General features: G+C 41.4%; 1 protein-coding gene across 6 annotated transcripts in view; it reads left to right on the top strand.

Annotated features, from left to right (window-relative positions):
• Nucleotides 1-27989, top strand: part of LOC136045652 (SAM and SH3 domain-containing protein 1-like) — a 520676-nt gene that overhangs the window by 404069 nt on the left and 88618 nt on the right. For all 6 annotated transcript variants that reach the window (XR_010621925.1, XM_065731679.1, XM_065731701.1 and 3 more), the window contains exon 2: nt 21982-22110. Coding sequence is in view for 5 of the 6 variants with exons in the window: in XM_065731679.1 (XP_065587751.1) it covers nt 21982-22110 (129 nt within the window). In the remaining variant the exon portion in view is untranslated. The remainder of the gene's footprint in view (nt 1-21981; nt 22111-27989) is intronic.

The following is a 27989-nucleotide window of genomic DNA, read 5'->3' on the forward strand; positions in this document are numbered from 1 at the left end:
ACGAGACATTTTCATTAAAACCAACAAACAAAAACAAGGCTGCCCCACTGCCTTCCCCCACAGGAGTGCTCTGGTCACGCAACGTTCAGTTTAACGTTGCCCGGCTGTATACACTGTTTCCCTGTTAATGATTTTAATCTAAGCATGCAGGCAGAGTCAGTTCTGCCAGTTCGCAGGGAGCGGACAGTTGGTACTTTATGAACGGTCTCTTTCTCTCACTTTCTGGCAGGTTTCAGTACTGCATTTAGTAAAAGCAAAGGGTTATTGGATGCCTGGAAAGGAGTGCTGGAGGAGGCCAAGCAACAGAGTAGCACACTGGGGCACGATGCAGAAAAGATCTGATTCTCACCCGACTAATAATTAGAATAGATTTCTTCTGGCTGTACGGTTTATTCTCCATCTTGGGAAAACAGGGCTATGTATTTGTTATCTTTCTTCTAATAAAACTAAAGGGGAGTCATTTTTCTTTGCTTGCTTCACAGTAAGGAATCATTCTATGATTGTAGTGTTGCTTGTTTAGATGGGCTGCAAACATAGCTGCTTTATCTTTTTGTGCTTTGTATTACAGCACAGTGACAAATAAGAAAAGCTACCCTTCCATTGGGTTTCAAATAATGACTTATCTGAGGAAAGACTGAAGCTCTTCTCAGTGTGAGTTGACAGCTTTCTTCAGATTTCAGGTTTTTAAAGCATTTATGGTTTTTGCTGTTGCGAAGTACATCTTCCTGTGAACTAAGCATAAACTTCAGTGCTGTCTTCCTGAAGTCAACTCATCTTGTTGATACTTAGAAGTTCATTCCTTTCAATCCTTCGCTGCAAAAGTTAAGTAGTAAACTAGGTAAGTGTTTTTCAACTGAGCACCTGGAAACTGTTGGCCATGGTCCATGAAGCCTTGATGGTGACCTACAGAGGCACTCCTGCATTGTCAGTTGAGAGGATAGGTCTTGAATTCCTGGGACTTACTTCATAATCCGAAATATTTAGGGAACACGGAGATGGATGGTAGAGTGAGTCATGGTGAACCAAGAAGTTGGCATTGTGATACAGTGGGAGGTTGGCCCTGCAGCAGCTTCGAAGCTAACCAAGCCGTGCAGGAAGAGACAAGGTCTCAAGGGAGTTATGAGAGAGAGGAAAGCTGGAATGAGACTAGGAAAGGTGGATGTCAGAAGTTTGTTGGCCAAACAAATGTCTTTCTTAGACAGTGATCATGGGATGGTTGATACAGCTGAAAGATGCCTCAGGCAGCACGAAGCTCAGTTGCAGGCTGGAGACAGGAGGCTCTGAGGTCAGGAGGAGACTCAGGACTTTTTTCAGTTCAGTCTTCAGAACCTTTGAGGACAGTGGGCCTGGCCTGCTGCTTTGCTGTCCTTGTGGGAAAGAACAAGCTGTTCTGTGCAAAAATAATGAAATGGCTGGTGCTGTTTTCCTCCTACTGAGGAGTGGGTTGAAGAGAAGGTGTCCCCTTCTCCTTCAGGTCTTCTGAAACCTGCTGAAGCTGGGTACCTGGGTAAATGACCATGCTGGTGTCTGCCCTGGGCATAGGAAGCAAGGCCACAAAGGTCAGCCCTGCTGTTGTGCTCTGAATGCAGCCTGAGTCCCTTGCTCAGGTTGATACTTCATTGTGTACATTTGAGTTAGTTATCCTTAAGTAGGACTTCACAATCAGGAACCTGTGATGACAGGTCCTCAGGTCCAGTGGGGAAGAAAATACTTTTCAAGTAGTAAGCAAGCAGCATATTTTGTGGACTTTGAAGTTGCATAATAACTCTCTCTGTACTTGACAAATTTTGAGTGTACTTGCAGCTGTACTGGGATTTTGTTGAAGTGAGTGCAACTTTTTCATTTTGCACTTACTAATGAAATATTCCATAGTCACAGCTATGGTGTAAGCAACTCAGAGCTAGTTGTACTGTTAATGGAGCTCACTATATAACGTAATTTTACTTGAAAGCTTTTGCTTAGTCTGTAGCAAGCTGGCATTGGAATGTACTGGTTCATTGCAATTTGCAGCATCTCAGAGCGGTGATGAGTGGTTGAAATACAGTAAGGTTTTGAGATTGCAGTACGTGGGTCGTGAGCAATAGTGTAGAAATTCCCTGCATCCCTGGAATTCAACACCGTGAAAAGGGTGGGGGGGGGTTGAAATATGTAAAATCAGATGTTTGATGTCTTAAAACTCTCAGTTGCTGAAGTCTGAAGGTTTGTCGGTGAACCTGAAAACAAGCTGTACTGTGAAATGGAAATTGCAACTTATGTTCTTTTTAATGACATGCTTTCAAAACCTTCCCTGTTCACCTCAGTATGGGGAAGACAGACTCAGCTGCACCTTTTGTGCTGATATGATGTTCTTCCTCTTCCTTCCACAGCTGGGGCAGGTATTTGGGTGAAATGCTGGTACTAATGAAATCACTGGCAAAATTCTGATTGGTTTTGACAGAGCAGGGATTTCAGTGAGGAATACTTATTTGTGTGAGGAGCTTTTGTCTTCAATGGCCAAGGTGCAGGAGATGCTAAGGAACTTAGTTACCTTGCTAAGAGAAAGCCATTGCATTCCTAGTGACTGCAGTTAGCTGAGCAGAAGAGTGTGTCTGCTTTGAGGACCATAAAACGCCCCTGCAATTCTACTGGGAGCAGTAATATTTACATACACAATCTAGCTTGCTCTCCATGTTTCAGTGACTATTTGAATTTCTTATCAATGTAGTAAAGAAACAAACGAAAAGAGAGAAGGACGCCAGCTGATAATACTGCTGTGATAACGTGTAATTACATACTGTCTAGCATACTTTGGGGAGAGGAATTTGATAGGAAGCCAGGGAACTTGGAAATCTGGAGATGGGGAAGAGATGCCCAGCTGATAGCAGTAACAAAAGGTGCTGGGGCAGTTTGCTCCAGCTGCTTGTTTCTCCCAGAACTTGCAGCAGAGATCTCATCCCTTCATGCCCTTCCAGCCTCCCAAAGAAGCACTTCTCTGATGTTCTCTTGGCGATCGGAGTTCACACTGCCTTCAGGTATGAGCACTCAGTGCTGTTGTACCAAAACGTGAGGGCAGCAGAGTGGGCAGGCAGCTGGGTCCTGGCTGTGGTGTGGGTGTTTGGAAACAGGATGTACTTGACTCTTCTAGCATCTGCAAAATGGCCATGGTACTGTGAGCTGGCTCCGAAAGCTCAAAGGACTTTTGTTACTTTGTATTTTAAATTGTATCCCAGTTGCATGAGTTAGGATAAACCCAGCAGATAGCTTCTGCTCTCCCAGCTGGTGCCCCTTTTTTCCTGTGTTACCGAACTATGAAGCGGACTATATTTTGCCTTCAGATGAAGCATATTAAATGGAGAGTGGCTTTCAGTTTAGATGTTTAATTTTGTTTTTCAAGCATAACCTGTTGCAGCTCCTTCCATCCTGCTCTCCACAAAATGTTACACTTAGCTACACTAATCCCTTTATGAAGAGAGAGATAACCTTTGGTCCAGGCTTTTTCTCACATGTCAGGTCATATAGCACAGATGTCTCCATCAGGCAGCAACGTCCATAAGATCCTGTGCAGTCAGGAGTGATAAGAGCTTTTGGTTCTGGTGCCCACTTTGTTCTTTCTGAAGGCAAACTCCAAGTTTGCCTGGCCTTTGAATTACAGAAGAAGAGGTACAGAGGATTTGTATAGCTCTTCTTTTTCTGCTGAGAGCTGCTCTTTACTAGAGAGTATTTTACAGTAAATTGGAATCTTGAGGTACGTTCTCTTCTGTACTGTGTTGCTGTTTGCTGTGAATACCGGCTCCATTATTAGTGTTTTGAAATACTTTTTTCTCATAATTTTACATTTTGGAAATCAGTCCATCAAGCCCACTCTGTCAAGAGCAGTGGCTTGCAAGATTGACTTTAACAATGCTGCCTTCCTATTGAGGATATGAACAAATGTCACTGTCTATAAACAGCAAGAAAATTGTAAAAATTAATGTGAGAAATGGAAAACTGTTGCATGCACAGATCACCAAATAATTGAATTGTACTGCATGGAATCCAGTGTGTTATGGTACACACCTTAGTTACAGTTTTCTATAGTCATGTGAAAGTGTGTCATTTGGAGTGCATCTCAGAGCAAATAACGTTTTATAGTTACTAGAGATGAATCTCACTTAGTGTGATGCCATTTAGAACTGGGTGTAAATTACTCCTGCTGGCATGCTTGCTGTGCAGGCAGTGGAAGCACTGGTGATGGCAGTGAGTGCAGCTGGGTGAGGCATGAGGCAGTAGTGGAGGGATGGCAATGTTGGTAGAGGGAGAATGGAGAACATCACTGTCCTTCTAGTCTTTGATTAAAGCTTCAGGACAAAAACTAGAGCTCTAGCTTTGATCCTGGGCCAGTTCCTTTGGGGCTGCCTTCTCTCCAGAGACTGTGATGCAGAAGAGGATGCTGGAGCACTGAGCCTCCTTGGAATCTCCCTCAATCACGTGGCAACTCTGCTGTAGGCATGGTCCTCTAATAACTTTTTCTTCACGCAGCAACATGAGCTTTGTTCATTTCCACTTTCCCTATTATCAAGATATTAAGGGTGTACAATTTGTGCTTGGGCTTTGCTAGGTTCAGAAACCTAGGCTGAATAAGAAATACTTGTTAATAACCCTGAAAGATTATTGATAGCAATATCTGTTTTGACATAAAAGGCTGCTGATAGTCTTCTGCTTTGCCATTGCATGACCTGGAGCATGACTAACAAACCTGCAGCTTTGTCTGTGTGATTGATTGGCTGTGGGAGGAGACAGAGGCTGTGACTGCATGAATGGCAGGGTTACTTAGCTGGAATCTGGATTCCAGGTGTTTGTAAAGAAATGGGCTGAGAAAAGAAATGAGGCTTAATATGTGCAAATCTCCAAACAATTAGCTTTCTGCTATAAAAGCACATTCTCCATTTAAGAAGTCTATACGTGTGTGTGATGAGATAAAGAGACATCGAGGGCTTTTAGTTATTCTCTCTTCAAGAGGCTTAACTGTCTCATTGGCAGGAAAAAAAAATCACAAAACAATTTACCAAAATGCATTCAAATCCAGGAGTTCTCAACACAAGCTTATATTATGAAAAATAGCTGATCTTAAAGCAAGAAGAGCTGCACTGCTGCTGTCCAGTAGCGGGAATGTGAGCCAGGAGCGTGTGTGTTGGCCCTGTGTTCATCTCTGTGAGCTGAGTGGAGCATCTTTCCGTTCTTAAAACAACAGCAGACCTTCCTTGTCTGCCTCTGTGCTTAGTAACAGGAAGTTATTATGGGCTATTTCTATATGAACTAAGACGTGTGTAATGGAATATGTAACAGTTTGATTTCTTATGACACCAGGGTAAATCTTTTTGAGCTACATACTAGTTTCAGAAGCATGTTTCCTGTGAAGAGTTGGAAACTGAGAGTGAGGATTGTGCAACCAGTCAGGAGAACAGTTTTAAGCAAGGGAAAATTAGATGAACAAGCTTAAGAATGTAATACAGTGATTTCTAAATCGTATTTTCAGGCTTCTTTACTGAATGTAGTACAGTAAATTGGAGAATAGACTCTTGAGGTCCGTGTTGCTCAGAATGCTATCAGATGGGAGTGCTGTTTCAGGTGTGCTGTACTATAGGCCCATTGGGTTGTGCTCATTTTATGGCCCTGTATGAATGTAAGCATATGCTGTTGAGATCAGTTTATGTGATCAGGCATCCAGATGAGAAAAAAAAAATTAAAATGGAAGGCAAGTCATCTTTACATACATGGGTACACATACACATAGAAGGTTATATATATTCCTGATAATTAAACTTATATGTCTTTTTCAATTTCATAATTGATACTGTATTTATGATAATAAATTGCATTTTACTTAGTGTTCTCTGTGTTTGTCCTATTCTTGACATGTGGGAGGGCACATATAAGAGAGATTAGGTAACAATTTAATAGAACAGTAAAAGCGATATGTTGAAAGCTTTGTAGTGGGCATGGCAGGAGTCAGTGTTAATATCATCCAGCCTGCTGCAGTGCTGAATGAAGAGCACCTGAGCAGTGTCTTGGTGTTGGATGTTCCTGATCTTGTTTGATGCTGAAGGTGTGGTGGGTGCAATAAAAGATGAAGTGGCACAACAGATAAAGGGTCTAATTTCTGCACTGTGTACATAAAAAGTGTCATGAGCCTAGGGAACAAGAGTTTACTTATGCCAAAATTAAGCACAGTCCATAGGTTTTAAACTGGGAAGGAGAGAAATACCCTTTGCCATTTCTTTACAAGTTCCATCGTGTTCTGGTTCTTCCAGTGCCAGGCTGACCCTGCTGTGTGGAGCTGGCTCTATTCTGTCCACCCAGTGATGGGGGGGGGGGGGGTGTGAATGGATTGGAGAGTGCTGATCATGAGGGCTCATATTTCATATGAGCCTCATGTGCTGCCTGTTAGTGGGGTGCACATTTGTAAAATGAGTGTACACCCATAGCTGGAGCTTTGGTGAAAACACCCTTTTATGTCAATCACATCGCATTGCACTTTAGGAAAAAGCATTTTAATCCTTTAAGGTGTTCTGGTTGCCATAATAGTAATATATTTAGAGTTGTGTAGATTTCAGGAATTGTATTTCATCTGTATTGACTGTATCTCTACAAGTTCTGAAATACATCCATCATTTTAGGAATTTGTACCTGTGGTCTCACAGCAGGAGCTTCCTGTGCATTCTGACTTGTATGAAAGGACTTTTTGCACCAGAAGTTTCTTATAACATCTTAGGGTTGGAAAGCAAATTTAAGGTACTTAGGTTCTATTTCTAGATTGAAGCTCATTGCTTTCCTTTTAATCACTACTGTTAGATTTGTTTTGTTTTGTTATCCCATCACCCTGTAGATATAAACTAAATCTTCAGTAACACCAAATAGTTGATTATACTTGTGAGTTTTCAATGGCTGCCTAGCTTAGCACAATAACTCTAAAAGCTGACCATTTTTTTTTGTTATCTATTTATTTATTTATTTTCCATTTAAGCCAAAAGGTGTACTTTGTGAGGATGAAAATAAGAAAAAAAAATGTTTTAAGCATATGGGTAATTACATCCATATGTAATATGCATCACCACTTGCAGGCTCTGACTTCCACTCCATTATCTGTCATTCTTCCCACCTCAGAATTCATAAGTAACCACAGTATAACAGGAAAAGGGTGGAGACAGATTGCACGCGGCACGTTTTTAACTTCAGTCTTCAGGTTTCCAACTTAAAGATGACCACGGTTATGCTCCGAAAGCTCTGTGCTTCAGAATGTTTTGTGGGCAATATGTCATCTTTTATATAAGAGTTAGGGACAACAGATTTCTACATGCAACATACATGAGCTGGAGGCTGCAGTCCATTTTCTGAGGATGTGAACAATTCCTGGGATGCATTAGTGCTGTCAGGTGGATCCGTGTTGTTACAGATGAGGCAGCAGTACTAGTTCAGCTCAAAAGCAGGTGGCTTTCTCTTCCCCCTCTGAATGCGTATCCTTATGTCTATTTTCATTTCACTGGAGTAAAAGGACTGAGTAAAGGAAATTTTCCTGCTGGCAGAGCATATTGAAAATCTCCAGACGTGGCAAATTCTTTGGATGTTTTTGTTTGTTTTTACATACTATACTTCTTTAAAGTTTCTCTGAGGTCGTGTTTTTGTTGTAGAGGAAGATGGCAGTCCCTGGTATCTCTTCTTAGTTATCCAAATTTCCCTCAGTGTTTCAGCTTGCAATATTCCTACATTGCTTTCTGTGCAGTGTGTAAATAAAAGTTGAAAGGTGCCCAATTTTTCATTATATTTTGTTCCACAGTGTTTTATTCTGTTCAGTCTTAGAGGTTTGCAATGAGATCTGTTTGTTTCTTGTTTCATCAGTGGAAATTGCTCAGCTGTAGGAAGTGCAAAATGGTTGTCGGTCTTCAAAAATTCTGCTCTCCTCTTTAATTACTGCTACCTGAATGTTTTGCAGTGAGGCATGAAATGCAGTCTAATTCTCTGCCATCCCACTCCCCTGTGGTGGGTATGGTCTGTTGTTTAACGAATTGAAGGGAAATTGGGGTACATCACCTCTGTGAGGTACATTGTTTCTTGCTCAGCACACATCCCACAGTGTATTGTTTAGGTTTTGTGTCTGGAAGTGAGTATGTATATACGTGCGGATGGGTATCGCTTGTAAAGCCCAAGATTTGCATAATGTCTATCTAAACTCAGGAAGTCAACTGAGAACATAAGGTCAAGGACCTAATCAAAATATTGGCACGGTGATGAAGTATTACTTCATTCCACGTATGGTGTGTGTTCATGCAGAGAAGAGAATAGCAAAGGGTGCTTCTGCATATCCTTGTTGCAGAGTCAACCCCAATGAGTCTCTTTGGGTTTTCTCGGTTTAGAGGTCGAGTTTGTAATTACCAAAGTTGAGACAAAAGGAAGAGGTGCAAGTCCTGAATGTTGGTTTTCCTCTTTGGCTGGCTGCTACTTTCCTCAAGTACTCTTTGCCAAGCTAGTTGTGGTTTTTAATCCTCATCTCAAATGTACTTTGAATACAAAAGATTCTACAAATTCTTTTTTTTTTAATCTGTCAAACCTAATTACAACGATGACATAGTGCTTTTGCAGATGGGTATTTATGGTGAAAACTGCCACAAAAAAAGATGGTGAGGAGTATTTTACATCTCTGGTCCTCCTCCCTCTCTTGGGTAGAGCTGCTGCTGCATAGGGCTTCTATTTTGAGCAGTTAATTAAAAGAAAAATAAAAACAAGGACTCTCTCTGTTCCAGACTTCTACCTCACTCAGGGAAATGCTTTTAGTGTAACGAGAAAATAGGTGATGGCACAAAGCAAATGTGTGTGATTCTGTATCCAGAACTGTATTTTTGTAGCCAAGGAAAGACAGAAAGGGTCCCAGCTGAGAAGAGCAGCTGACAACCACTAGGTAGAGGGATTTGGGAAGCTCCTATGGAAGGAATAGTTGCAACCTCCGTGACAGGAAATGAGCAGAGCGTGTGCTGAGACTTAGGAAGGGGGACGTCGGTGTGCAGGCTGCCCTGGGAGGGGCCCGGGCCTGATGGTGGGGCACGGAGTATCAGTGGTGGAGATTCAGGCCTGGCTCTGAAATGATAGGTCTTGCTTCAGTCCTAGGGTGGGATATCAGAAGGCAAAGCCTTTGTGCCTAGTTGGTTGCACCTTGTTCTGATTTTGCTTAAAGATGGAGTATAAGTGGGTTAAGCTGTTAAGGAGCATGTGAGTCATGAGAGGTAATGCTGGGGTAGGTATTACCTACAGATGCTTTAGGTGGATAAGTTGTAGCAGAGTGCCGGCTAGCTAGAACAGGCTGAGGCTGAGGGGGTTGTTGACTGCTGGATACAGCAGATGCCCTGATTGCCTGTTAACATGTAACTCATTGCCAGCCTGCCCTGATGCCTTGAGACATAGCTCTAAAGCTTGGAAGAGAGATCTCAGCAGGTGTGATTCTCTTTGTGAGAGGCTTCCCTTCAAGTCCCGATTCTTTATGCAGGAGGTAGCTTATTACTATCCATTCTTGGTTTGGGACTGATAATGATGCGTGCTTTGAAAAGCAGTGTGATGTATAATGCCTTCCTTTTGCTCAGAGAGCTCCCTGCTGTTCTTGTGGCTCTTCAGATTGGCCCAGGTGCATAGGTTGTCCTGCTCACTTGCGGGATTTGTGGCTTGGTGTTCCCCAAGACTACAGGCTGTGCTTTCATCTCAGAAGCAGAATCTGTGAGGGAACTCATCCATCTGAGGCTTTCTTCTCATCTTACAATCTCATTCACAATTAAGTGAGATGTTTTTCTTCTGTGTGACACCTGTTCTGACAAATGGTTCATTTGCAAGACACCCTCCTTTTGATGTTCAGGTTGCTGTGTTGTTCAAGTGCCAACTTAGTTTACTCTCCAAGTCCAAGTGTCTTTATCTAAAGTTGCAGCGTTTTGACTTGTGGTTCAGGGACTTGGGTTGACCACAACAAACTACTGGGTTTTGTAGAGACTCATGATTTTTCACGTGTTTCATTGACACTGGGGTTCTGCCAGCTTCTGCTTTTTAGGTTCTTCTTTACCACGTGGGGCTTTTTACAGAGATGCGTGCCATCTGAAGCATAAAATACGATGTGTAATAGTTGAGTAATGCATTCAGTGACCAGTGAAAGCGTAAGTATTTATCAGTGGAACGCAGTACTGCATAGACAGCTCCATGGGATTAAGCACTTTCTTGAATCATGCACGTAACTTACTCCTTGCTGGGGTGCTCCTGAAAGTAGTAGATTGCATGTTGCTCCTTCAAATAAATATGTGTTTGAAATACCTGTGTGGCAACCACACAATTTTTCAAGCCTGGACTCTGTAGGATTTGCTCAGTAGGTAGATAGAAATATTTCTCTTTTATTGGAGTAAGAGGCCTCTTTAGCCTAATTAGGAAGCACTTTGGCAGTGATGAAGCAATATGGGCATACAGGAATGCAAAATGCACATCTTCTCTGTGCACAGATGAAGGAAAATGTGCAAATAAAATACCAGATTCCAGAGCAGAAAGGATTATACACTGATGAGAGAAAATTCTTACTGCTAGGTTGATGTCCCTAATTGATATAAACAGGATATAACAGGAAGCCCTGTGCAGTCTGTGGTAGTTAAAAGATACGCATCTAAATAATATTTAAATAGATTCTTACATTTTAAAGGCCCACTAGAGTGTAATTGTATTCAACTTAATTAAATGAACTGAATCCCCCTGATAGCTGTGCATTACTGCTCCTAAATAAAGGACTCTCCAAAGAGATTTCATGATGCTTAGTTAAAACGATAAAAGCCTTAGCCCAGCACCATGAAGTGTTGCATGAGCAGCTTTATGTTTAGTTCAGCTCCATGCTACCTGCGGTGGTTGTGCTGTGTTGGAGTCAGAACCTGGCACTTCAGTGAAGTACTTCAATACAGAGTCAGTCTTTCTGTTTTTACTGTGTTTGTGTGGGTATTATTTTATTAAGCTAAAAGCAGGAAGGTGTGCTAAGAACAGCCCACGCAACAAATAAATGAAAGCAGTGGTGAAGTTAACCACATTGCTGTCTGGTTTCTGCTTCTGGCTCCCTGAGTAAATGTGGGCTGGCTATTTAAGCAAGCTTATTATTGCCACTGCTCCCTCATAAATAACATGACTGTCATTATGGCTGCCTCACACACAAACTGGGATAAGCCCTTTCCTTCAAAACTAAAATATCTCCAAGCAGAACAATATCCCTTGTGTTCTGATTCTTGCCACACACACAAAAAAACATCCCATGAGGAAGCGCCTACATAAGAAAGACCCAAAAGTAGAAGACTGCTCCAAGTCTGCAGGATTCTGTTGTTTGCCAGGCTCCGTGCTTGCAGCCCCTTGATATTGTGCATGTGGCCATGGAGGGGAGCAGAGTATGTATAGTTGGTGTGGGTTCATCCTTGTGTTTGGTTCCCTTCCTCACAGGTCGCTGTGCCCTGTCTGTTTGTGACTTTCCAGGCTTTTTTGGGGTTAGGATACTCTTTGCCTTGCCATGCTTCACCACCACCTCTTTGCAGCCCTGTCCAGAGGTATGGGGCTGGCTGGCAGGGACACAGTGTGGGCACAGCGAGGTTGTTCTCAAGAGGCTACTACAGAGGCAGTGGGGCTGGGCAGTCTCCCCCTAGCAACATGGGCAGGGCTGGCACAGGTTGCCGGAAACTGTTTCTTCTGCTGTTAAGATTACTTGGGGAAAAATGGATTTCTGCCATATTCAATTATGGTTATTTCCTTTTCTGGTAAAACGCTGCCTGTCAGGAAGCAGTAGGAGTGAAGGAGAGGTTAGTTTCCAAGCATGCAGAAGATTTGGGTACATCTTCCAGGCTGCTGAATTCCCTGCGGGAAAGACCAGAAGAGTAGCAGAGTTTCAGAGCAAGCAACTTGTGTGCAGGCTTTCCAGGGCCCACAGCTTCCCTGCCCTCTGTGCTGGTGGACTGCATTTCTTGGTATGCAGCACCTTGTGTCATGGGGTATAGTGGCTGTGACAGGCTTCCACATCTGCTCAGCACATGCCCGCAGCACCATGGGGTCTCGTTGGCAGGTGATGCTGCAGTCCATCAGGGGAACCAGGTTGGAGAGTTGTGCTGGACCTGAGGCCTGGTGCTCAAAAAGGGGGAAAAACACACGTCAGGAAGGAGAAGTAAAGAGCAGAGGAACAAACAATGTTGTGCTGAGGAAGCCAGGAAAAGGTGTGGGGAGGAAGAAGGATAAGAAGTTTCTTTCAGTGAACTTTCCTTTTTCTGGGCAACTTATTTCCTGGTAAAAAGCATAGCAGGGTTTAAGGTAAAGATGTCTTGCTTGGTGTGGTGCTAGGAACGACATGCAAGTAGAGAGACACAGAGGTCAAAGGTGGTAATTGTTACTGTCACTTTATTTATTTATTTATTTTAATAGAGCACCTAGCACAATAATAAAATACCATTTCTACCGCAAAGAACTTACAGACTGAGAGAGCTGCTTAACACTAGAAAAACAAATTTATTGTATTTTATTTGGAGAAACTAATTAGGGACCACCTAATTAAATAAATAATTATTTTACTTTTTGCCTCAAGTAATGTGGTGACCTCTTCATGTTTACCTCTTGTATGCATCCCTAATATGAACTTACATGTATTCCATCTTGGGCAAAAATTACCTTGAGCTTTAACAGTAAATATGTAAGGGATGTGGTCCTGTGAGGATTATGCCTATGTGGCATTAATGCTCCGGATATCATTCCTGTATGGGTGTTGACTTCCAGGCAAAGCTGCAAAAAAAGTTGAAAAATTATTGCTTACTCCTTAAATAAGATCATATTGGCACACTCCTAAGAGTACATTCGCAGTTAAACTCTATTTTTTTTTACAAGTTTCTGCCTTTTTTCCCTCACAGTTGAAATAGAAAAAGAAACTAGAATTGCATACCGCAGAATCATTTTTAAATGAGATTGCTGTGTTTCTTGGTTCTTTGAGCTTACTTTAGTGCATTTTATTGTTTTACTGTATTTTACCAATACATCCAGTTCTGAGGGAATGACCCTTTGTGAATGCTGGTACAAAGAAGAAATCAGATTTGACTGTACTTGAACGTAAGTTAGACCAAGGTTTGCTTTTTTTGAGTCTGCCATACAATTCAGCCTGTTGCCAGATACTCAGAATCTGTGAGCTTAAACTTACTGACTTTGTAACTCAGTTGTCCAGAGATGCAGTTGTGTACTGTTTGCTTTGTCTTCAAATATCCAAGCTGTTGTTTCTTCCTGGCTTGTTTTGCAAGTTCTTGGGGTTCTTTTTCAGGGTACTACTTCAATGAGTTGTTCACACCTCAGCTGCATAGGACCCAAGCTGCCACGGATTTTTTTTTTGTCATATTGTGTTACTACTGGATAGAAAGAAAAGGCAGAATTTTAATGAGACCTTCTTCACTGTTACAGTTGATTGGGCCAGCTCACTGTGGTGTGGAATTATTCCATCATCTACTTAAGGTGTTTCGTTTTTGTATTTCTATTTCATCAGACTGCAGCCCAGTCAAACCTGAAACCAGCCCCTAACATGCTGGAATTCCTGATACTGAAACAAGAAGTTCATCTCCGTCTCTGTAATGGTGCTTTAATAACATACAGTTCATTCTTAACTCTTGTCACTCTTCTGTATATCATTTATTTCTGTTCCAAGGTGCCAGGGTAGTTGATGGGTAGAGAGACGCATTTCCACTCAGTGTGGGAAAACGATTTGGCAAATGCACTGTGTGAAAGGAGGAGGCAGAGATAACAAGGGACACAAATTAATGGTAGATGATGTCAGGTGCAGCTCTTGCATGGCTTGAGGAGTTGTTCATTTACTCTGCTTTACAAGCAGGCAGTGATTACCTGTGCCTGACTGATGGCCAGTTGGGTGGGTAGTGGTGGCCTAGCAGATATCACTATTGTCTAAGAGTTCTGAACTGTGTTTTGACGAGTTTAGGGCAGGGGAGAGGAGGGTGGAGGGTAATATTCTGTTATTAGGGAAGCTGGACGTTAAGGATTCTTTGAACCAACTTTTTATTCAAAAACTTTGCATATAATCTTGTCTGTCAAGATAATGAACATGTGAAAGAGCTGGTTCTACTTCTGATAAATACCCACTTTATGTTGGAATGTAAATTTGCATAGATAATTTTTTTGCATATATATCTATCTATATATAAATAATTTTTTGTTTTAAATTATTTTTTTACATAGAGGGCTTCCTTGGTTGTGTGCCAGAGAAAGTGATTTTAATAGCATGTTCTTAAATTTATTTTAATTTACCATTGGGAAGAAAAGTAGATCACTTTTGTAATGCATTTCAGAGATGCTTTGTTACACCTTGACAGAGATTTCAGGACTTCACAATAAAAAGTAAGGGGAAAAAAAGATGATGGTGCAGTTGGTGAGGATAGCATTTGATTTGCAACAGCTCTGAAAAGAGGAAGAGTTTCTCTTGCTTTAACGATATGATAAAGTATCATACATAATGGAAACAGGCTTCACAGCTGTGTGATTCAGTGTAGAGTTTCTGAATGTAGAGAGACTGTACTCTAAATTTAGTGAGCTGTATCAATTATTTCAAATAAGCTATACAAAATCTTTTCCATCAGACCGCACCATTGTGCATTCTGTTTATTGTAAAGAATCTTGAATTGTTTAAAAAATGCTGCTGAGACCTTGACCGTGTCATTAGATCTATTTTTATAACCGTCTGTAAAACTACATAACTTAATGATTCAGTGCTCAGATGCCATAAAAATTAACAGAAAGTCTTCCATTGAATCAGTGTGATCTGTATGTTTTCTTTGTTCTCCCAACATCCAGCTATAGAGGGGTCAAGGGAACCATGACAACCCTTCAACTCATCTAAAATAGCTGTTCTCAATATAAAAAATGTCATGACTCCTACACTGAGTATTTTATGCCTTCCCCTGAATATCAAGATGAGTGTGAGGCTCCCTGGCCTCACACTTCTCTCTCTCACACATTTCTGACCCCACTGACTGTCAAGATAGACTTTGAACTTGCTGCTTTATGCATGGTGGAATTGTTTCTTCTCATGAATGGAAAATTGTTCTTTCTGAGCCCTAGGAAGAGACAGAGACATTTCTATAGCAGCTGGTTTGGTATATTTTTAATGGCAGCTGTTTCAAAGCTAAGCTAGAGTACAAAATGTCGACCATATTCCTGGCAGAAACACACTGCTCTCAAGAGTCAGGTAAAGGAGTCAGAAATGGACACCGTGAGAAGTTATGGTGAAGCTCTACAGGCTTTCCTGTAGACTGCCTTCTTCATCAGTCTGTATTACTGTAGCATATACAAGCACTACTCGGAGAGGTGCACGGAAATTTAACCGCTCTGTTTTGGAAAGATGTGTTCCTGGTAGAAGTCTGCTTCCTTATGGAGAATTGTGGAGGAATATGAAATACTGTCTCTTTTAGTTTGATGAGCAACGTAGATTTGTGTATTCATATGCTTTGCAGTGCAGGAGATGCTGTCGTGGTTTTCTCTAGATTTGTGTCCATGATGGGAACTGCAGTCCCGCAGCCAGCCCAAAAAGGGGGAAAAGGGGGAAAGGAAACAAAAGGAAAAAAAAATCAGTGACAGCAATCTGAAGAGGATAACAGACTTTGTTTACTAATTGTAGTAGCCACATCATGGTTGCTTAGGGTAGTATGTACAAGGTTCTGCGAGCCCACATTGGGAAAAACATCTTAAATGGACTGGTGCCTTGTTCAGAGTTGTCTCGTGGAAATCTGAGCATCCTTTGCTGACTAGGTGGGCTAGTTCTGCTTAGTTCTGAAGATCTTGTTGGATATGTGAAGTCCTGTTGAAAGCAGTGCTTTTCGTATGCACAAACATCTTCCCTTTCCACAGATGTTCCCATTTCTCAACTTTTTTTTGGTCCCTCATCCTTCTCCTCTCTAGTCCAAACAAGCATGTTTGCTCTGGACCACATTCTGGCTTTCATTTCTGTACTCCTTAGAGCTATCCAAACCAAAGGTATTATTGAAACGTAAGATCATGTTCCACACATTTTTGGTAGGCGTCCTTGTTAAGATCCAAGTGCCAGAAATAAGCTGCTCGTGTTTACAGCCATTCTCCACACAGTAGTCCTGTGTCTCATGCACGGGAATGGATTTTTCTCATCTTGGGCTGAGAAGGTCAGAAGCATGCCTTTGCCAGGACATGATTGAAAAGCATTGCAAAAGGCTATCTTCCCACTGTCTGTGCCTTTCCATATACATTGATTATGAAGGAGTCAATTTTTTCCTGCCAATTTCTGAGCCTCCCAGAATTATTCCTGTGCTGTGGTCATAGTTGGAGTGGGTATGGCGATTGTAACTTGTGTGTCTGCTTTGTGTGCTGTCATCTGTATTCCCATATGCAGCTGGAGACCCCTCTGTCTGACCAAACAGACTCATAGCATTCACATTTATTTTACAAGTTGGAGATTCTCACAGTTGCATGAATTCCACCCACTGGCTTGGAGAAAGCACGTTTGTGTGATAATCAAGACCTCTTTCCTGGCATCTGTAGCTGCTAGAATAGGGGGATGGGCTGGAATGTGCAGCTTTGTAATACTGTGTCAGAATCTGAGGTAGTGAAGTACAAGCTGTCATCGATGATTTTTGTTTGGTTGGTTTTTGTTGGTTTCTTTAGCTTTTTATAAAACTCTTATTCTGCATGGAAACTTGTGCAGAAGCAATATATGCTGTGCAATGCCAACGATTTAGGTGCATACCCAGGTTCACAAAACATTTATTACTAGCAAAGGCAGTTATTCCTTGTGTCCTGGTAGGTGTATCTTTTTTTATTTTATTTTTTTACCATTGTTATTATTCAAATATGAATGTATTTTTACTTAATTTTACTACCAGTGAAGCTTGCTGACAAAACATTTTTCTCTTTACATTTTTAGATGTCAAACACAAAGGATTCTGCCAGTGTGTTAAGCTAACTGATGTGCAGTGACCGATAAATCTTAGCTTCATAATAAGTGTGTCAGATCATTCCAGCTCCTCTTTGTAGTCACTCCATTAACATGAATCTCAATGGATTCCTCTGGTATTCACATGCATATCAGAACTAATTCTCTGGGCATTCCAGGGTAATTCATCTTTTACTCTCTGTTTTACAATGCCAAAAAATGTTGCGTGCATACATTATTAGATGGAAATTTATGAGCGTTATTTGACAACCAAAACTAGAAATCTGAGATAACTTCAGTTTTCATTAAAATGTTTTATTAAATCGTAATTTTAGGTTTGCCTTTTCCGAACCAGTGGATTGTTTCACTTTTCTGAGTCTCAGACTATTTCTGAAAATGTCTCAAGAAGTAGTAGAGTTTTAAGAGAAAACATGTTGTTGCTTCTTACAAATACAAATATTTCAGGAATTTGTAGTGGATAATTTGTGTTGCTTACAAAACTTTTCTTCCAGAGAAGATCAGTGGGATTACATATCTTGAACACTGCTGTTTGTGTGGGTGTAAACACAACTGATGCACAGTGATTTTCATGGCAAGGCTTTCATAACTTGAATTTGTAGTAAATGAAAAAAAGAGAGGAGTTTGTCATGAAGCCTTGGGTTTTTTTGTTGTTTTTTTTTTAATATTACTGACCTAAAGCATTGAAAAGCACATAGTGGGTGCTGTATTATAGATATATCAATAAGAATATATTAGAAAGCTGTGCCAGTCTTTGTTAAGATCACATAAGCTAGTTCAAGTATAGGACTGCTCCTGTATTGAAGTGGGATATAGTGGCGCGTAACTGAAGGCTTACTTCTAAGTTACACTGGTTTGTTAGTTTTAGTATCAAATAGCTTTATGCTCTTTTCATAGCTGTGAAACTAAAGTGTCAATTCAAGTTTGTTTTTATATTGGAATCAAGCCCACGCAGTCGGGCTATGTATAAGGAAGAAAGGAAATAAGCAAACAAATGAGTTTTGACTGTTACTTCTCTTACTTTAAGAATCCTCTACATTTCGACTTGCAAAGGAGGTTGTGAAAGTTAATACCAATTTTTATTCTTTATGCATCAGGATGAAATTGCTTTAAAATACAATTAGTTATGAATGCTTTTATTGTTCTATTTAATTCTAAAAGCTCCCTAGTTAATGTTTTGGACAATTCCTATCTTTGCCATCTTTGCCTTGCAAGGGAGATGAATGAGTTCTTAAGCCTGGTGCTGAAGTTCTGCATGTGAATATTTTTTACTCAATTCACTTGGAAACAGACTTGGAACACAAAGCACACTGGCAGTGTCTGTGTGAGGAAGTTTGAAGCTACTTGGAAAAGCTTTCAATTCAAAGCATTGACAAGCAAGAATCTGGAGTTCAAAAGTCATCTTCTGATTACTTGTATCTCCAGTCTGACATCACCAGATGTCTCAAGTAGGTCCTCTCAGCTGTCATCAGCACAGGAGAAAAATGGAAGTTTCTTTTTGCATATTTTTAATAGTGCTTAAAGAATATAAGTGGATGATGGAGGTAATCACGTGCACTTAACGCACCATGTGAGAGAAATTTGAGCTAATGTAAGTCACATATATAATTGTCCAGTTATGGCATTATTTTCACCTGTATGACATGAATGGATGCTGCTGCATGTGAAATACTTGCTGTCTTTGGCTTCAGTTGACTTGTAGATCTGTATTTCCTTTCTGATAAAAGCAGTGTCTTTTGGGATACCCTCCATGTAAACTCTTTTAATTTTTTTTTTTTTTTTTTTGGGGGGGGAAGTTGAGATGTAAATACAAACGTATACATTTTGGCATCATCTTTTGAAGCTTGAGACTTCAAACTCCAAAGCATCTACTGAGAGGGAGCTTTGTGCTACTTCTGTGGAGTGGGAAACTTGTGAGGCTAGGTATGTTCCCCTGGTAACCTGAAAGAAATGTATGGCAAAGTTGGAATGCCTATATCCATCAGGAATAAATTATTTATTTGAAAAATATTTTAGTGTTTCTGTCTCATCATTTATTCTGTATGTTTTCACTCAGAGGGTAATGACACACTGGAACAGGTTGCCCAGAGATGTTGTGGATGCCCCATCCCTGGAGGCATTCAAGGCAAGGCTGATTGTGGCTCTGGACAGCTTGGGGTAGGGGTTGGTGACTTTGCCCACAGCAGGTGGGTTGAAACTAAATGATCTTTGAGATCCCTTTCAACCCAAGCCGTTCTATGATATGATTCTATGATACTACATGGTTGAGCTTTCTTTCACGTGGGACTTATTTTTCTTGGAGTGCTGCCATGAGTCGTGTTTGGAGCTTAGCCACTCACTTGAGTCCTGTGCCTTGATTGAAATGCTGTCAGCTTCTCCAGGCTTTGTGGCATTGGAGCCTTTGTCATCTCTCTGTTGGCCGCTCTTTGCCATCACATGCTCAGTTGCAGTGGCATAGCCCTTCCCCTTCAGGGTTTAGTTTTGTGCTGTCACCAAGCTAATTTTCCTCTAGCAACAATCACAAGCCTTTAGACTTGTGGAGACCTCCTTTACAGAATGCTCTACAAGCTCTACACCAAAATAAGTGAAAAGAGCGTTTGCAAAGCTTTGTTTGATCCTTTGTTCGTGGCAGGCTGCTGTCTTATCCAGTCTTAACTTTACTTGCAGTAGAGCTGACATATCAGGTGAGCTTCTGTTTTGCTATTTGGATTTGGAGTATATTACTCTATTTCAGAGTCATTACAGTACTTGTTTATACAGCATAGCAGTTTAAATTTAACAACACGTATGTATTCCTCAGTAAATTTACTGCTTGAAATTTAAAGGTGTCCAGAGTTCAGAAAGGAGACAGACTAAGTAATTAAATGGGTTGCATACTGTTCTAATGAAATGATCGTTTCCCATCTTACCCTTCTATTATTACCATTTCCAGCTCTTGTGGTATTAACCGGCAAGGTTTAAGAAGCAAAAACAGGCTCTTTACACCTGGGGAAGACACTTAGAAGTGGGACTGTTCTGTAATCCTTAGAGAAATTTGTGCTGGGATGGAATGGCTGGTAGTCAGGTTTCATGTCCTCTCTTTGAAACTCCTGCAGGTTTTCATATTACCTGCAATAGTGAGCAATTGAAGGTTATGTCTGTGGGCTACTTTTTGTGCTTGCTGTTTGTTATCCCTCATGGCACAGTGGAGCTGCTTATCCACACAGAGCTTGCAGACCCTGTGAAAAGACACACTGTGCACATGGCATCAGCACCTGTGTGCTCAGCCAAGGCCATGGTGACCACTGGCACAGTTGGGTGTGGGAAGTCCTTTTCTTACCCAGCCTGTTGGGAAATGATGGCTTTGGGAGGAAGTAGCTGGAGAAAAACATGTGGCTGCTGCCCACTGCTCCTGAGGCAAGGTAGGCTGTGGCATGGAAAGCTGTATGTCAGAAGCTGTATAAAGTCCAAAGGTCCTAGAAATGGGATCTTCTTGTGCAAATAAACTCAGTCTTGTAGCACTTGAGATGCCCATGTGAGATCATTAACACATTGAGAGTTCATACAGTATTAAAAAAAAAAAAAGGAGCATGTACAGAAGAATGTGCGTGTGTGTATTTAGTGTAGTTATTTTGCCTCTGCTGATCCAACAACTGAAACTCAAGTTGTTTTCCATCTGTGCCATACACACTAGTTTGAAGAAACTGCAGATGGTTCTGGGGAACTGTTCTGAGGAATTCTAGATACCTGCTGGGCATGTGGAAATGTGCTTCAAAAAAGCAGAAAGTGTGCTTCACAAGGTTTGCTAGGCATCCACTTTGATTTAAGTGGGAGTATTTTTTTTCCAATTACCTGGAACTGATATTTTGTTGGAGCAGACCTGCCTCTTCTGCATAGTCATAACGCAGAAAACAGGACTGTTTTCAAATGGCAACAGCTTCTGTAAGATGTGGTTTCTGTTTAAGAGATTTCCTTTTGGCTCATATGCTAACACTGCAGTGCATCTTAGCTATACTATTAGCATAATTATTTTTAAATGTTTCTGTAATTGCTTAGCTTTTCCTTAATATTGAAGACAATTTAATATTCATGTTTCAACTCCTTACAGATAGCAACAGTGAAATAACGCTGCAGTGTATTGGTATTCCCTCAGAATAGATACACAAAGTATAGGTTGTTATCTTTTGAAGAGTCTCAACAGTAACATATGCTCTTACATAAACTGGAAAACAAGAGAAACAGAAGGGCTCCATTCCTTGTTTTGGGCCCAGTTAAGTGTGCGCTTACTGTACCAAAAATTATTAGTCTACCCTGCCCTCTCTGGCATAAACATGTGGAGTCTACAAAGATTTCTAATGCCAATTATAAAATCCAGTTTTTTTCCCCCCTTTATTTATCCATCGTTTAAAAAGAATGAATTGATGGGTGACTACAATTAGGTTCCTGGCTAGGGCCGTTTTATTAATGGGGTGGCAGTCTTGCCTAGCAGAGAAGTTTGGGACTGTGCAAAGCCTGTTTCCACCTCCAGAGCATCTTTAAAGACCAACTGGCAGAGCGTCTCTGTGGGTGGTATAAACTCTCCTGTTCAAGTCATTTGGCTGAAATTGTTTGCAGTCTGGCTGATTGTGCTTATAGGCAAGAAGTTTTAATGTTTGACATTGCTGTTAATGAGTGTCAAGGAAAGTGAGGCTACTCCCAGTAAATAAGGTTGTCAAAGCATATGTAATGACTGGCAATGGGGTGAGCAGGCAGCTGCTTGGAGAACCATATGGAATATGGCTGTCTGTGAGTGGCAGCTCACCGAGACAGATTGTGCCCTGGAATAGTGCTGTGCACTGCTGGTTCTGGCTGTGCAGGAATTAGCAAGGACCCACCTGCTCCCGGGGGGGCTGCTGTGGCACCACAACTCATTGAAAGGATGGTCTGTGAGCTGCGTGCCACCTGTGCTGCAGGGATGCAATTCCATTGGGGTTGTGCTGTTACTTTTAAACCTGATATTTATATTTATTAACCTCTCCTTTTTTTTCCCTTTGCCTCCACCACAGGATGGGTCACTGGGAAACATTGATGACCTTGCACAGCAGTATGCAGACTACTACAACACCTGCTTCACAGACGTGTGTGAGAGGATGGAAGAGCTACGCAAACGGAGGGTTTCCCAAGACCTTGATGTGGTATGTAGAGAGATGATGACTTTATTAGAAGTGATTGCCATTTGTGACTCAAAAGAGTCACCAGTATTTCCGTTTGATGATTTGAAAGTTACTTTCCTGTTCAGGGAAGTAACTGTACGTGATTACATTCACACATACAAGTGCTTTGGCAAACTCAATTACCAGTTGGCAATTAACTGCTTTTATAGGTGGTGGTGGTTGTTGTTGTTGGTTTTGCCTCTCTGGGCATCCTATTCCACTTCTTCACTGTCTTCATAATGAATATTGTTTCCCTCCTATCTTTTTATGCCTGTTGTCTCACATTGTTGTTCCATACGCCACTGTGAAGAACTGGGCTCCACCTTTTTGATAGCCTCTCCATAGCTACGAGTGGGCTACAGGTCCGTCTCCTTGAAGCTATCTTTTTTTTTTTTCCCAAACTGAATCTCCCAGATCCATTAGCGTCTTCTTGCAGGGCAAGGATTCAAACCCTTGAAAAAACCATGTGCTCTGAAGTCATTCAATTACTTTGACAGTTCTTTGACCTCTTTCTAGCATACCTGAAGGTGGTGTTCTGAGCGTGGTCTGACAGGTGCCAAGTGAAAGTGAAGAATCTCTTCCATCTCCTGGCAGCACTGCTGTTGGTGCTGTTCTGCAGGACCCCTGTTTCATTTCTGCAGAGCAGTCTGACTCAGGCAGTCAGTCCCCAGTCTGTGTTGGTGTATGGGCCTACTCTTTCTCAGGAGCAGGGCATTGTGACTGTCCATGTTGAGTTTCATGAGTTTCCTGTCAGGCCACTCTACGCTTAAGTGTATTGGCTGTAGCTCAAGGATGGCATCATTTGCAACCTTGATAAAGGTGCCATCTATTTCCTCTTCAGATTTTTGATGGGGCAGGCCTCAGAATAGGCCCTGCACTGCTCTGCTTATAACTGGCCTTCAGGTACAGCACACTCTCCATTGCATGACACTTAAAGTCTAACCTGCTGGTTTTTTTCATGCATTTAGTGGCATAGATTCTCTCAGGAGTCCCACTTTTGCAGAAGCTAATCTTTTTGGGGGTTATTTCCATAACTCATTTTTGTTAGCTTTATGGAGGAACTTTTTCAGGAGGCCTGTCACAAAAACATTGTTCTCAGTTGTTGGATAATTTCTATTTCTGTAATGTTCAGTTATACGTATAAATGTTTATCACTGCTTGTGATGTATGCACATGTATGTATTGTGCATGTGAATTACAGATAGTTGTGGTTTTTCCATTTTAAACTTTTTCATTACTTTTCATGATGTTCATAAAGATCTGTGACAAACAGGAAAAAAATCTTTTAGATCTGATTTGCTTTGTCTCCTGAGTTAAGTTTGTTTCCCAACTGTATGATATGTTTCAGTTAAAGTTTTGTAGATACTTCCTAGGAAGCTTGTCTGACTCTAATCAGGTTACTGAAGGAATTCTTCATTACTCCATACTTGTTTTTGCTGTATTAGTAATATTTATGCATCACATACAGAAACTCATTTTCTAGTTACTGCAGAGCTGTAAATTGTGAACCTGATGATGTAGTTGTTCCTAGTAGTTTTGCTCTAGAACACTGTGGTGTTTCTGATATTAAATGATTTTTATAAGGAATAGGTTTGTTATGCTGTCTTTTAGTGCAGTACTTCTTACTTGAACATCTCAAGCTGTAAATCTCATATCCCATCTTGTATGTTTGGGAAAGCATGGTGTGATTAGTACCTCTACTGATGCATAGTGCTGTGGCAGAGCCAGCCTGGGATCTGATCAAACTTCTGCAGTTCCTCTACAAGATTAAATCCTTTAAGAGAAATACGGGAGCTGAAGATGCATAACTATGTTTTCTGCCTTTGTTTTCCCTGATCCAGAGAATATTTTCTTCCCATTCTCTAGCAGCTGTACCTGATGCTGTGGTTTACTTTAAGGCTACTTTGTCTTTTTGGGATTCCAGTTTGACAGCTAAAAGGCTGCCAGATATCATGCTGATTTCAGTTATACAAACTGGCTGCTGAGTTAAGGCAGAGAGTTAGAAGAAACTAACAAAATGAAACTTTGTTTTAAATGGGGGAAGGGAAATCAAGTGTTCTTTACAAACTGATTTTTACCAAGAAGTTCCAACTATTAAACAAAAGATGATTGCAGGAAATCCCTTTGTAAATAGACTCTTCTGTGTGTAGCATCTGACAGCAGAGAACTGTGGTTCATGTGCAAGCCGTTACATACCTGGTATGTTAGGTAGCTGGTGCCAGCCATGAAACTCCCTCTCCTGGCACTTGGGCTTTTGGAAGACAGCTCCTGTGCTGGGTAATGAGGCATGCATTATGGCAGGAGAGGACTCTCTTCCATTTGGACAGATGGGCCTAATTTGGCTGCCTTCTCTTCCAAAGCTGCAGAAGCCAGTCTAGGGAAAGCCATCTGAGCTTAATTAACTCACATCAAAGGTGCAGAGCTTCATGCTGGTTTAAATAGATGCAAGCTAACCCAAGACAGACCAGTGAGTGATTCACTAGCTCATTCTGTTCAAGAGAAAGTATAGTCAGAGGCAATGGCTGTTTGAAAAGACATTCTGTAGACTCCTCCTCAGAGGCTCCCATATTCAGCTTGCTTACTGTAGTAGTCCCGTGACGACTTCTGAACTTTCAGTTGCAATACCTTCTCTCAGACTTAAATTAGTGCTCAGTTTTTGCTACATCCGTCACCAGCATAATCCAGTTTCTGGACATCAGATAGCCATTGTGCTGATAATAGATGAGATCATAGATATTAGCTCACTTGTGCAGCAGCATCCAAACAGCACTGACTGCAGCTGAAGCTTGCTCTCACTAGCAGGGAGTTGGGTGTGACTCGATAGGTACGCTTGGGAGCAGGGGATGAATGTGTTGACTGGCTTGTATTTTGTGATAGAATATAATGCCTACTTAGGATTTGCTTTAGAATGAGGAGCTGGTTTAAACAGAAGAGTGGCTGAAGTGTCCTCCAAAGTAGTAACATGAAAGACAAAACAGATGACTTATTTGGTGTGATATTTCCTCTCTATGCAGGAAAGGTAGTGTATTTGTAGAGGCTTGGAATGGTGAATAAAGCTGGGGAAGTTCCGGGTTCACACATCTTATCCCAGTAGCAAATGTATACAGTCATAAAATGATTATGCGCCAATATTATCAGTCTAGCCTGGTGTTGTTTCTGCCATTGATTACCCTCATTGCAGGGATGAGGAGGGACCATGCTAGCTCTGCAGCCTCTTCCCTGCAATGGGGACATGCCAGAGCTGCATGTGGGCAACAATTCTGCTTTTTTTTTCCCCACTAGCGGTCTTCTCTTCATCCAAGCATTAGGGCAGAGCGAAGCTGATGCACACGATGAGAGGGTGTGACATAAAATCAGCCCAAGTCTTGTACTGAGGTGAGGAACCGGGAAGCAGGAGAGTCTCTGTTGACAGCTCTCTCAATGCTGCAGATCCTTTGCATAAAGCTGGGTAAGTGATAAACACGATTAGGTTTACTAAATGCTCTAGGAATGGAGAGAAGGAGTGGGTCACCGTGGGGCTTCGTCATGCAGAAGTACCCAGCAAGGCTGTGTCAGGAGGAGCAGAGCAGTAACAAAGTGCCTGAGCTGGCACTGTCTTACCAGGGACAGGCATTCAGTGCTGGCTCGCCAAGTGTGCCCTTTGTAGCTTGCTCTCTGAAAGGACAGAAATATGAACTGTTTATTGCTGCTTCTGTATACTTTGAAAACAGTTTTAGCTGTTCGAGAGCAAGTGTTGATATCTTCATTGTGTATTGTATTTTCTAATCAGCTCCCCAACCTTCCCTATCAGAACAGGGCCATTTCTGTCTGGATATCCTGCTCTCATGTTGAATTAAAGAATTAAAATCACTTGGTGAAATTGTTTGGGAGATCAGCATGTCTTACAACAGAACAGTAGCTGCAGATGGAGCTAAACACAGATTATTTTTCCAACTGGCAGCGCCGTTAGGGATTGTTAGATGTCTCTAACCACGATAGGTGCTTTCTGTGCTTTGGAATTCTGCCTGTGTTTTTGTAATGGAGAATGTGCTTGGGTTTGGACATAAATGTTTGTGAACAGCATGGGAGTTGCCCACATTTCCTAGCATTTGTCCTGTTCCTGTTTTTTTGGCTGTGGTCAGAATAGAGTGAATTTTTAGGGCCATAATAGATGTATCACTGGTAATGTTCAGCTGGACATCTGCTAAAATGCAGTTATCGCCAGAAAAGTGACTCCATGAGGATGACACCTTGTTACTGTTCATCTCTGCTTCCTTTGTGTCTTCAGGATCATATCTGCTTGGCTTGCTGTCAAAACCAGGTTTGCCCAGCCCGTCAGCAGAGCAGGACATATTGATGTAGCTGTGAGAGAGCAAACTGCATTCTGTTGTCTCATCCATCACTGACAGTGGCCAACTAACTGCTGCTGCCAAGGCCTGCATTGTCACTGGTGATCTCAAAGTCAAAGAGCAGCCCAAGGCTTCCTGATGGATTCTGACAGCTACGGCTGTGGCACTGGGAAGTTGCACTTATCTTTTGACTTGTAAATTATATAAATTTGAAATGAATGTCACTGGGAAGTGACAAGACATGCAGTTTATCTCTTTTCTTTCTTTCTTTTTCTTTTTCTCTGCATAGATATAGTCCCTTGCATGGAAAGGGAGGTGTTCAGAATCTGTCTGCATGGTGGTAAAGTACAGTGTCTGTATTTGAAAAAGACCAGGCTATAAAACCTGTCCTTATGAATCTGCATATATAGTGATGTGCAGTCAGAAAATAGAAACAAATATAAAACCAGCATACAGTTCCTGTCTTGCTGCCCTCATGTGTAAGTGTGTAGGCCTTATGACTGCTGTGCTTGATTTTGGAAGGTGCTCAGCAACCAGTTGTTTGATGGCAAATAGGGTTGACAGTGTAGATGATATCATCATGAGTACATGTCCAGCAAGGCAGAGTAAAGGGAAACTGGTACAGAGTAATTAGACTGACAGGGTAATTAATCTTTCTCCTTTCTAGAGGTGAATTTGCTTGATACTGTGTTACTGGTTGGCGGTATCATAAGACCACTGGAGAAACTCAGCCAACCTTCACTAAAGCAGACTAAAATACCCGGAATTGCTGCAGTCACTGATTGATGTGCATTTAAGAAGTCTCTGTGGGAGTTGGCCAGTTAAGTTGGAGTTAATGAATATCTTTGTGGAATCTGCCTGTGCCTGTACTAGAGCTGGCTCTGGCCATTTCTCCTATTCTTTGTGTCTTACATACATTAAAATCTCCAAGACTTAAATAGACTGTTTATTCCCTGCCATGAAATTATCAGCTCTGGTTTGCAAATGCAGTGTTGTGTGCTTTTTACCTTTGTCCTGAGAGGACACCTCTATCTTGCTGGAGCAGAATCCCACTGATTTGTTTTGTCTTGCTGGCTGCATGAGGCCCTCCAAAATATAAACAACATCTGAGTTGGATTAGAAAGGTATCTGCAGCACAAAAAGAGAACTGGAGAACACACAGATAAGAGTTCTTACATTTTGGAGAGTTTCCAGGCCTTATCAGTTAGATACAGAAAGAAAAACTAGTAGTAAAAGATGTGGACATCTAAGCATTTTTTTCCTCCGGTATAGGTTGAAGTAGGACTTTTTTTTTTCTTAAATATGAGGTGCATAAAGTAGATTAACATATGTAAGAAATACATAATAGAGATTTACTGTGCTTGCGGTCTTGGTCTCAATATTTTAAGATTTATCTATATAAGTAAAATTTATTTTTTCACTGTAAATGGAGCTTTTCAAAGGTAGACACAATGGAAATTCTGGAACAGACAGGCTATTTTTAGTGTCTCATGTATCACATCAAGACAGCAAAGGCATTTAAATACAGAGCTA

This window comes from Cyrtonyx montezumae, unplaced genomic scaffold, assembly GCF_038088225.1.
Source record: "Cyrtonyx montezumae isolate F1298 unplaced genomic scaffold, pur_monq_1.0 scaffold_0, whole genome shotgun sequence".
Classification (NCBI taxonomy): Eukaryota; Metazoa; Chordata; class Aves; order Galliformes; family Odontophoridae; genus Cyrtonyx; species Cyrtonyx montezumae.